The following is an 11346-nucleotide window of genomic DNA, read 5'->3' as shown; positions in this document are numbered from 1 at the left end:
TTACCCTAGCATTTTATGCTTTCAGCTTGTGGAGACAGACACAAAGACGGTTTGCAGCTAAGTGTTCAGGCTGCTCACATCACAAGAAAACCAGCCCCTTGTCGCCCTCCCTGTCCCTGAGGGTCAAGGAACATGAATTTTCTAAAAACATCCAGAGTTGAACTTGGCCAACAAACGCCTTCTGATGACATCACTGAGTGAACGAGTATATCAAGTTACAGTCAGTATATCAAGTTCCGACAACTGTAAAGGCTGTGACGGCGGAAAGGCCAATGGCTTACAGGCTGAACTGGGCCCCAAGCATCAGGCCTTTTGAGAGGCTGGCACCTGCCCTTCGTAGCTCTGGGTTTCAGGACGCTCAAATAGCGTTGTCCTTTGTGATAGTGCCACCTAGTGGGAACGTCTAGGTACTGCCGCGAACTTGCAGACACGCTCAGGATCAGTGAGAGAGGTGGGCGTGAGCGTCTTCTACTAGGCTGATACTTTGGACTCACAAGTAACGAACTCCTGTGGCTCTAGAGGAAACCATCGTTCCCCTCAGTCGTAACTGACCAGCGACCACACTTTGGCATCCTTGCATAGAGTCCTTGGGAACAGGCCAGAGAGGCACTGCCGTCTTGTACAGAGCCACTGCATGGACGGAGGAACCGAGGCTCAGCAGGAGCGTAGATAACCCAAAGTCACACAACCGTAGAGGAATCGCAGGGAGACCCAAAACAGCTTCTGCGACCACGGTGAAAGGGCGCCTTTCCGACTGCACCCCGGGCCCGCCGCAGAGGCAGGCGACGCAGCCCGACGACTCGTGTGAGGTGCGGGACAGACGCGGCCGGTCGCCGCACACCGAGGGCCGCACAAACCGGCGCTCGGGAAGGGGCGCGGTACGCAAACGGGGAGCAGGAGGGCAGCCCCAGAGCCCCTAGGAACTCGGCGCCGACCACGTGACAGCAAACGCTGGCCACGTGACGGGGAGGCGCCGGCAAAGGGCCAGTCACGCACGACGCACGAACACGCACGGAAGCGCTTCGAACGGCGTGCCGGGGGCCGCGGGTCACATGTGGAGGGTGACAGGCGCGGGCCAGGGGGCGGGAAAGACGCGCGAATCACGTGCCGGGGGCCGGAGCTCAGAGGTCACGTGAGGTCGGAGGCGGGGCCGCCGCGGAGGGGGAGGGGCGCGCGGCTTCCGGCGGCCGTGGGGGGGGGGGTGGGCCGGCGAGCGGAGGGGGCCTGTCCCGGAGGTGGCGGCGGCGCCATCTTGGCGAAGGGGGGATCAGGAAGTGCGGACCGCGACGGCGGCGGAGCCCGGAGCGGAGGCCGGAGGCTCCCGGCTCGCCGGCCCCGGAGCGGAGCGGAGCGGAGGATGCAGCAGCCGCAGCCGCAGGGGCAGCAGCAGCCGGGGCCGGGGCAGCAGCTGGGGATCCAGGGGGCGGCGCCGGGAGCCGGGGGCGGCCCGGGAGGGGGCCCGGGGCCGGGGCCCTGCCTGAGGCGGGAGCTGAAGCTGCTCGAGTCCATCTTCCACCGCGGCCACGAGCGCTTCCGCATTGCCAGCGCCTGCCTGGACGAGCTGAGCTGCGAGTTCCTGCTGGCCGGATCCGGAGGGGCCGGGGCCGGGACTGCGCCTGGACCCCATCTCCCCTCACGGGGGTCGGTGCCGGGGGACCCCGTCCGCATCCACTGCAACATCACGGTGAGGACCTACTCGTTTGCGCCACGCTGGGGGGGGGGGTCTCTTGTTTGGTGCTCGGAATCATACAACCTCCTGCCCTCGGACCTGGAGGCCAGAGCCCCTCAGGGTGCTCGGCTCGTTCTCTCTAGGCTACCCTTGTTTCTTCAGCTTGAGGTTCTGTGGTGCAGTCACAAGTCTCTACTGTTGACCCCTGAGAGCGAGGGACACCGGGACATGTGGCCCTCGAGCACCCCCTCTTTGAACCCACCCACACCTCAGGTTTTGTAATTTTGGTTCCTTTTGCTTACTCCTCCACAACTTTACCATGTCACCTAGAAATGCCCATTTCTTCTCCCCACCCCCAGCTCTAATGAGATTCCAGGCCTCTGCTGGAAGGACCTAGCCTGGAACTCAGCCCAGTTTGGTAGCGACCCTTCTCAGCAGCTCTGAGGTGTTACCACCTGTGGGTTTCCCTGCCCGGTCATCCTTCGTGCAACCCCTCTTCGCTCCCTGAATTTCACCAGTGATTGCCGTTCCTTGACTCCACTTTGCATTTCCTCTTATTCTGGTGTCACTAACCTTTAACTCGTCTTTCTGCCTGAGCGGGTAGGGTAGCAACTTTGCCTCTCCCCTCTCCATTCTAGGGGTTATGTCTACTTGCCTTTTCTGGTGGTGATAGCAATGTGTGTATGTGTTGAGCAGTAACGGTGCCTTTGCCCCCCAGTGGGTACCATTCCATCCTAACTAGACTAGACCAGGAGACACCTTACACGTGCCCTGCCTTATTTTACCCCCTAGTGTCCCTTGAGGGTATTGTTGGGTATAATTTTGTAACAGCTGGAGCTGTGAGATGTAGCACTCACATTGGTTGATGACACCCACTGGAGCTTGCCCCTCCTGGAGCTAGCCGGAGAACTAGTGGGCAGTACCTATATCCACACTGGGAACGGGAGTAGCCTGGGGAAAGACAAACTTGTGAATTCTGTGGTTCTTAGAGGCTTCAAGTCATTTCTTATGGTGTTTTCTATCCCCTTCTGCCACCAAACCAGGTCATGGTTTGGTGAGGTAACTTTGGGAGTGTAGTAGTAATGAGACACTTGAGTTTTGATGGGGACTCTTCTATCCAAGCTGCGACTTACCTCACCAAGCAGTGACCACCAGGAGTGGCTCAGTCAAGTAAAGATTTTAGCATCTTTGGTACTGTTTTTCCTGCAGCACTGGTTAGAACTGTGGCATCGCTAAGATCCCCAGTAGAAGTGGGTAAGGCTTCCTTGGCATGTGTTGAAACATCAAAGATTGGATTTTGCTAAGTGGATTCACTTACGGGTAGGTTTGCTGCTTCCTTTCGGTTGCCAGAGGCCATCTACTATCTTTTTCTTTGGGGGTTTTCAGCTGCATTGCCCATGGCCCCTCTAAAGGAAACTTGGCCTACACTGGCCCCCTTGCCTTTGGCAAAGAGGGAGTCTGTTCAGGCTCCTTGGGCATGGTGGCTCAGGAATGCTGGGAATGTCAGTAGAGTAGGCTCTTTTCTCCCAGCCCATGCCTGGACTGAGGATGAGAGCAGGTTCTTGAGGGAGTGGTAGGGAGAATGGGTCTTAGAGGGGCTCTTGTTTGGGGGAGGGAGGTCTTGTAAATTTTTACCATTAGCTTTGGAGACAGAGCTTTATTTTAGTTCAGGTGGGTGCAAGCCTGCATTTTTCTCATCGTTGTGACTTATGAGGTGATCTTCCTTCCCCTGAATGTGGAGTTTGGCCTGGGTGTGGAGAGAACTCAGAGTGTGACAGTCAGAGCCAGAGCTTCCTTTGCTGTCATTAGCTTCCTGGTTTTTACTCTGGGAGAAAGAAAGTTTTCAGGTTCTTCTTAGGCATGGTCCTCCTAGGCTCTTTTTCTCAGGAAGCTAAGTTGGTGTTTTTGAGTGTAGGGCATGGTGGTGGGAAGAAAAGGAACCAAAAGTCTTCAGGGAAGAAGGAAGGCTAAGCAAAAACTGGTTTCTCTCAAAGTTTCTCTTGTGACCATTCTCCTTGCTTTCCCCCTCAGGAATCATACCCTGCTGTGCCCCCCATCTGGTCGGTGGAGTCTGATGACCCTAACTTGGCTGCTGTGTTGGAGAGGCTGGTGGACATAAAGAAAGGGAATACTTTGGTGAGGGCACTGTGGGGGGGGTGGGGCTCATGTTCCCTGGTGAAGCTTCTGCCGCAGAGCACCCTGTGAGAGGCGGCTAGATCTGAAAAGCCAGTGGTGCGCCAGGTAGAACGTCTTGGGGCAGACTTGTTAGGAGAGTCCCTTACTCAAGCCAGAGGAGGTAGACGCCTGTAACAGCTCTAGGGTAGGTCCGCTAGGGAGAGCCATTCCTAAAACCACGAGGTCCGGCCACTGTAGAGAACCGGCCACTGTTTTGAAATGTAAGCTAAAAGCTCATCCGTGCAGCTATACAGATAGCAGTAGGGGAGGCGTGTTTGATGTGTCTGTGGTCCCCACCCCAGCTCTTGCAGCATCTGAAGAGGATCATCTCTGACCTGTGTAAACTCTACAACCTCCCGCAGCATCCAGATGTGGAAATGCTGGATCAGCCCTTGCCAGCAGAGCAGGTATGCAATTGAGGGTAGGCTTTGGGTCCTATTGTATAGTCATCCCAAAGAGTGCTTGGTAAATCTGTGATAATTGAGATGGAACTGCAGTAGCTCCTTTCCACCCCCACTGCTCCCAAACATGTGTGATTCTCAGCCTCTTCTTCTCCAGATGGGAATCTAGCTAAATGGGGCACTACTCCCTGTTTCTGTCCTATCAGAGCTCATTCTCAGGGGCAACATCCCTCGGGTTGAGATGAGGGAATTCTTACCGTTATCATAGCAATAGCAGTTGATGGCTATTGGAAACCCAGGCTTCTTTGTTTAAAACCAGAAATGCACTGTTACTCTAGAGAAGATCAAATGAAAGAGGGGTTCTAAGGAAAGTTAAGCTGGGATCTGCAGGATAGATGACAAGAACAGCTCTTTGGTTTGTTTTCTTTTTATTCCTTTGGCATGTGGTAGGAAAAGAATAATTGGCTGGTAGCAAAATCATCCTTCCCTTGGGCTCTTGCTTCCACAGGGATATGGCTGGTAGAGAAACTGCCATTTTTATGGGCACTGGCAGCTTCCAGACCTTTAGACCCAGGAGGGTTAGGTTAGATGCTGCTTTTAGCAACCCTGTGGGCGCTGATCTTCATCTTTGCCTCCCTTCTCCATTGCAGTGCACGCAAGAAGAAGTGTCTTCAGAAGATGAAGATGAGGAGATGCCTGAGGTAGGCTTACTGCATGAGATGGCATTAGCAGGAAGTGTTTGCCGTCAGCATGGGTCATTTGATATAGAGAGATCCAGCTTCAAGCTGGAGAAAGAAACATCAGTATAGGAAAGACTGACTGGTTTGAAGGAGAAGACTATCATCACTATCTACTCTTTGAAAGCAATCAGGTGCAAATCTGTTAAAAAATAGACACTGGACAAACTGAATCTCAGATAGCTTCAGGAATCTTAACAGACCCTAGTTTGCATCCTGACTGCCTTAGTTGGGGAGTTTTACTTCTACAGTTTTCTCATCTGTAAGATGGTATTGTGATACATACTACCTGGTTGTTTCAGATAATAAATAGTAAGTGTATAATGCATCTGACAGGATCTTTTAAAATATAGATGCTATATTTTTCATTTTTATGTGTATGGATGTTTTCCCTGAATGACTATCTATTCGCTACATGTGTGTGGTACCTGTGGAGACAAAGGCATCAAATCCCCTGGGGCTGGAATTAAGATGGTTGTAAACTATCACGTGGGTACTGGGAACCAGTTTTCTGCAAGAGTAGCCAGTGTTCTTAACCTCTGAGCCATCTCTAGCTCCAATATATTTATTTTTTGAGACGGTCTTGTGTAAGCCAGGCTGACCTCGTACTTGTGTAGTTTAGGGTGGCTTAAATTGATCCTCTACCTCCCAAGTGTTAGAACCACAGACATATGCCACTTTGTCTAGCTATAGGTAGAATGTAAATAGTATTTAAATTGAGCTTTGCGGCCAGGTAGAATTTATCTTACTTCTCTGAAATCTCCTTTGACTGGGCATGAAAATTAGTTAACTATGATAAGTGAAGATAACGACAGACTATGTTAGAAAGGAATTAAGCAAGCTGGTGTCTGTTCCCCTAACATAGAACTTGGCAGGATATCTTATTGTAAGGTGTCTCTGATCATGTTGTTTCTAGCTTTGGACCCAGATTCTGTAACTGTGTACTGATCTTCAGACCCACAGAGGGTGTATGATACACGAAACCTTCCTGGCAGTGTTCAACCTCTGCCATACCCACAGCGCCTGACTGTGGAGCTGAAGCTGCCTCAGTGTGGCCTCTGCTCGTCTAGCTGCTTGCTCCCTCAGAGCAGGGTGAATAAGGAGCTAATTATGCTGTCGAGTTCTGCCATCTCCTGCTTTGGGCCACCTCATTTCCATCTTGGCAATTAGTACTTTTGGGGACCTAATTCAGGTCCTGCTCTTCTGCGGAGAGAATAAAGAGATTTACGGTCTAGATTTCTCTTTTCACGTTGTTTAAATGTGTTGTAAGTCAGGATAACTTGGAGGAGGCAATTCTACCTAACGTATTCCAGGGATTGAACACAAGTTATCAGACTTTGCAGCGATCCCCTTTACCCACTGAGCCATCTAGCTGCCTCCTGGTTTTTATCTTTAGGTCTAGGGTCCTGAGGACTCCTGGGTGTAAGAGGCTAGCCCAGTAAACCAAGGTCTTAATCACCACTGAAGCCGAAGCCATTCATCTAGGATTAGGAAGGTTTTTGCTGCCAGAGGAATTGTAGGGACAGTTGGAGCAGGGTTTTCCTAGCCTTTGTTATACTGCTATGTAGCTCTGGTGCTGTGGTTTGAGAATTGAGAAAGAGAAAAAAATTACTTTGGGAGGCCAGATATGCTGACACGATGCCTGTAAACCAGTAGTCAGGAGACTGAAGCAAATGATCCCTGTGAAGCTAGCCTGGTCATGAATTCCAGGACAGCAAAGGCTACATAGCAGAACCCTGTCTCAAAATAAAAGCCAGATGCATACCTGTCTTTCTAACATTTGACAGGTGGAAGCAGGAGGATCCAGGGTTGTCCTCACTATATAATGATTTTAAGGACAGTCTAGGCCGTATAAGACTTCTCAAAAAAACTAAAACTATAAGACTTCTCAAAAAAAAAAAAAAAAAAAACCCAAACAAAACAAAACAAAAAAAAACTAAAACTAAAAAGGCCAAACATACCTTGGCCCTTAGACTGTGGAGGGAATGGGCTGAGCTGTCTTCTGGAACTGGAACTACATTGTAAGAATGCCACCGGGGCTTGGGGCTCCGGGACAAGTGGGACTGAGAAAGGGATTGTCTACATACCTTTGTGTTGTCATCCTTTGCACTCCCACACCTGCCTCAGGATACAGAAGACCTAGATCATTATGAAATGAAAGAGGAGGAGCCACCAGAGGGCAAGAAATCTGAAGATGATGGCATCGGAAAAGAAAACCTGGCCATCCTAGAGAAAATTAAAAAGAACCAGAGGCAAGATTACTTAAATGTACGTGCCTTGTAGAGAAGCAAGGCAAGGGTTGGTGGGTGCTGGCTGGGGAGTGGCAGACCACTGCCCATCAATGTGCAGTGCTGTCACCTTTTTTGGATCTGTCTGATCCTTCCCCTCGTCCAGACTGTCTTAAGGTCCATCCACCAGACCCAGGGGTGATGGATTGTGTTTTCCTTCCTTTCTAGGGTGCAGTGTCTGGCTCGGTGCAGGCCACTGACCGGCTGATGAAGGAGCTCAGGGATATATACCGATCACAGAGTTTCAAAGGCGGTGAGTTTGCACAAGAGTTCCTCAGTGATATAGGCCAGAAGGTGCTCAGTGGGTAAAAGCACTTGCCACCAAGTTTCAGGACCTGGTTTCAGTCTCCAAATACCTAAATGGCAGAGCCTCTACTTGCATGGGTGGCACATGCAATAAGCAAATTAATGTAATTATATTCTTAAAGGCTACAGTATGCTGCTGGCAAGGAGCCCCAAGAATTTCTAGATCACACAAATGCTTATAAACTTTTCAGACCTTGCTTAGAACTCCTTAAGGTATATCCAGAGACAAACCTCAACCCTTTGGGTTTTTTGTTTGCTTGTTTTTTGTTTTGTTTTAAAAGTTTTTCAAGACAGGGTTTCTCTGTGAATCCCTGGCTGACTAGGCTGGCTTCAAACTCAGAATCTTCCTGAGGGCTGGTTTTAAAGGCGTGTGTCGCCACCACCGGGCTTGAACCTTTTTCTTAGGGAGAGGGAGGGGCCCACCCCTTGGTCCAAACAAGTCTTCCTGGTGCTGATGCCTCCTCTCCTTTCAGGAAACTATGCAGTCGAACTCGTGAATGACAGTCTCTATGACTGGAATGTCAAACTCCTCAAGTGAGTGGCAACTCTGGGGTGAGAAAGGTTGAGGGAGCCAAATGAGTGGAGTGACCAGTGGAACTGTAAGGGCAGTCCTGTCCCATTCAGTGTGTCGGTTACAGGGTCCCAGGAGCAGGTGTGGGCAGAGGGGCCCCTTAGGAGGCTGCTTGGTCAGGACCCAGCAGGCTGAGCCCAGATTCATTGCTCTGTAGAGTTGACCAGGACAGCGCTTTGCACAATGATCTTCAGATCCTAAAGGAGAAGGAAGGGGCAGACTTCATCCTACTTAACTTCTCCTTTAAAGTAAGATGGTATACCTGTTGTCAGTGCTTCCTCCCGCCTGAGTCTTCCCTCTCTGCCTTCAGTCCTGTGAGAATTCAGGCCTCCCTTCCCTGACTGTTCTCTGCTTCTCTCTCTCAGGATAACTTCCCCTTTGACCCACCGTTCGTCAGGGTTGTGTCTCCAGTCCTCTCTGGAGGGTGAGTGGCTGGGCAAAGGGCCATCTCTGATGCAGCAGGTGAGGAAGGGCCTGGACCTCTGGTCAGGCACAGCTGACTAACCCTTCCTCTGCAGGTATGTTCTGGGTGGAGGTGCCATCTGCATGGAACTTCTCACCAAGCAAGTGAGTCTGTTTCACTCTTGGCCATTGGCCTGGGTAGGGCTGGCTGAGCTTTAACCCTATTGGTTAATAGGGTGGGTGAACAAACCATAGCCATAATATGGCCCTTTCATTGCACTAGGCATAACCTGTACCCAGCAACCTAAGTGGACAGGTGGTGACTGTATTGGGAGTAAAGGGACCCTTCTGGAAAGGTGCCAAAGGTGTCTCAGGCAGCTGTATCCTGACTTCCTGCTTTGTCCCTGCTGTGCCCCAGGGCTGGAGCAGTGCCTACTCCATAGAGTCCGTGATCATGCAGATCAGCGCCACGCTGGTGAAGGGAAAGGCACGGGTGCAGTTTGGAGCCAACAAAGTAAGGGCCCTGGGACTGTGGGGAGCCAAGTATAGTTTGGACCACCAGCTGGGTAAAGCTGCCTTTTAGGGACAGAAAAGATAAGGCCCCTGCAATGGAGGGAGGGCATTGGCGTCAGGGGCATCAGTTGATGTTGGGGTGGCACAGGTCTGGAAAGGGAAGCCTTGTGTGGTATGTCCTCAAGGCCTTTCCAGGCAGAGGTGCTTGGTGCTAGAAGCTGGGACGCTTGGGTGATAGCCTGCAAGTGCGGGACAGTAGGCTGTATCTGGCCATGACCTGATCTGGTGGCTTTCTCTCCCTAGTCCCAGTACAGTCTGACAAGAGCACAGCAGTCCTACAAGTCCTTGGTGCAGATCCATGAAAAAAACGGTGAGGCTGGAGCACAGCTCCAGGGCCCAGGCCCCACTCCAGCCAAGTTCAGGGACCTTTTTGGTTTTGAGCCTTACTGTTCCCTGATCCAGCATTTGCCCAGTTCTCCAGAAGTCTGGAGTTGGCTAATGTCACCCTTCTTTCCAAGAAGTAACCAGTGGTGGGGTTGAAGGTAGACTGGGTATCACTCTAACTCATGTTACTTCTGGGTGGGCTCACCATTCTCCCTCCCTTATAATAACCTCCGGAGGTTAAAGCCTCAGCATCCTTCCTAGGATTGCCTTCCTGGAATAATGGAGATGTCCTCAGGGATTGGTGTGAGCAGAGTTGGCCTGGGCCAGCCCCTCACTGTGCTAGTTTGTGTTTTTATTTTTGTTTTTGTGCAGGCTGGTACACACCTCCGAAGGAAGATGGCTAACCCTGGAGAGTCGTCCCCTCTCTCCTCCCTAGGCACCACTGGACCAATTACCTTTGAATGCTGTATTTGGATCTCACGCTGCCTTTGGTTCCCTCCCTCATTTTTCCTGGACGTGATAGCTCTGCCTATTGCAGGACAATGATGGCTATTCTAAACGCTAAGGAAAAACAACAACAAACAACACACACTGAACTGTCTCAAGTACTCAAGACTGACTACAGACCAACCACCTTGCTGGAACCCTTGCTAGCAGGCATTCTTATAAAGAAACTCAAGCCTCCTTATATTGCTGGAAACTCAGCTGTGCTCCAGACTAGAGCCTCCTTACCTATGCTATGGGTTTTTAATTTATTTTCTCTTATTTCATGTACACTGCTTTTTTTGGTTACAGTGTATGATGGATGTGTATGAAAAAAAAATGTATCTTTGGGAAAACAATTACAGTTTGTTAATTTGAAGATGCTGGTCTTGACTCATCTTTATTTTTATTCCCACATCCCCTGACTGCTGGGTGGTGGGGGAGGGGTGCCAGGCCCACCGTGCTTTCGTAGCAAGAAGCTGCAGGCAGACTGCGCTTTGCTGCTAGTACAAGAAAAATGCCAAACTGAAGCACTTGCCTGATCTGACCCTAGGTCGATCTGAAGGCCTCTGGAGCGGCCTGCACCTGCTCCCTGGACAGTCTGGCCTGCTGAGCTACAGTGCAGAGGCCCAAAACCATCCTGATTATTAGTACTGCTTTGTACTAGCCTCCATTTTGAAATTCCCAAGAAAAAGATGAGACTCGAATAGCTGCTTCATAAACTCCTTTTAAATTGAGTGGGGTGGGCCCTGGCTCCTGGATGCATGAGGTTCTCTCTAATCCCAGCAACATGCCGAGTAGCTGAAACTCATTGGTTCCCTGCCTTCCTGTCCTCTGCTCACCTCTCATCTGCTTCATTAAGCTATCTAAGGAAAGACTTGAACTTTGGATTCCTTCTAGCCATTCCCAGTAGCTCGGTGTGTGTAGTAGGTCCTCAGCTCAGTCCCAGGAACTGCACGGCAGGGGAGAAGTCTGCACAGCCAAAGCCGGTGTTGGACCTGCTATTAGGAGACTTTGCATACAGCACACAAAGATGGCATCTCCCTGTCTGAGCCCGCTGTGGGACCACCTGCCTGCAGACTGGAGGAAGACTGACATGGAGGCAAGGGACAGCCAAGAAGGTTCCGGGCTTAGAAAACTCAGCTATGGGACAGCTACTGGGATGCTTTGTAATGCTTTTGATGGGCATTTTAATTTGGCTGTCCTCCCTGCTCCCCACTTCTCTTAGGGATTTGAATGTCTTGCTGCTTTAGGTGGATGGAGAGTTCACCAGTCCTTGATGCTGCTCTAATTCTGCCTACACCCACCAGATTAGGGGTGCTAATACATGGAGAGGTTGAGACACAGGACACAAGGGGAAAAGTCATTCCATAGAACTGAAATCTATCTCGTAGCCTGTGTGGCTTCCTTCTGAACT

General features: G+C 50.9%; 1 protein-coding gene across 2 annotated transcripts; it reads left to right on the top strand.

The window, feature by feature from the left end:
- Positions 1-1205: 1205 nt before the first annotated feature.
- On the top strand, positions 1206-10308 carry Ube2q1 (ubiquitin conjugating enzyme E2 Q1). Of its 2 annotated transcripts, XM_060392174.1 has the most exons (14): positions 1547-1684; positions 2879-2989; positions 3701-3805; positions 4147-4251; positions 4896-4946; positions 7110-7250; positions 7439-7523; positions 8050-8110; positions 8305-8395; positions 8513-8571; positions 8666-8714; positions 8968-9063; positions 9366-9432; positions 9819-10308. In XM_060392174.1, the coding sequence occupies exons 4-14, from the start codon at positions 4222-4224 to the stop codon at positions 9848-9850; spliced, it is 762 nt and encodes a 253-aa protein (XP_060248157.1). In that variant the 5' UTR covers positions 1547-1684; positions 2879-2989; positions 3701-3805; positions 4147-4221; the 3' UTR covers positions 9851-10308. The 2 variants fall into 2 exon arrangements, with proteins under 2 accessions (XP_021514373.2, XP_060248157.1); XM_021658698.2 differs by lacking the exon at positions 2879-2989 and having other exon boundaries at positions 1206-1684.
- Positions 10309-11346: the final 1038 nt, after the last annotated feature.

The sequence above is a fragment of the Meriones unguiculatus genome, chromosome 1 (assembly GCF_030254825.1).
Source record: "Meriones unguiculatus strain TT.TT164.6M chromosome 1, Bangor_MerUng_6.1, whole genome shotgun sequence".
NCBI classification, from domain to species: Eukaryota; Metazoa; Chordata; class Mammalia; order Rodentia; family Muridae; genus Meriones; species Meriones unguiculatus.
The sequence above is the reverse complement of the archived record's forward strand: the minus strand, read 5'-3'. Positions and strand labels throughout refer to the sequence as shown.

Coding starts and splice junctions, on each gene's coding strand:
- Ube2q1 (XM_021658698.2), top strand. CDS start 1,358: ATGCAGCAGCCGCAGCCGCAGGGGCAGCAGCAGCCGGGGCCGGGGCAG. Junction 1,685..3,700: donor GCATCCACTGCAACATCACG/GTGAGGACCTAC, acceptor TTTCCCCCTCAG/GAATCATACCCTGCTGTGCC. Junction 8,111..8,304: donor TGGAATGTCAAACTCCTCAA/GTGAGTGGCAAC, acceptor ATTGCTCTGTAG/AGTTGACCAGGACAGCGCTT.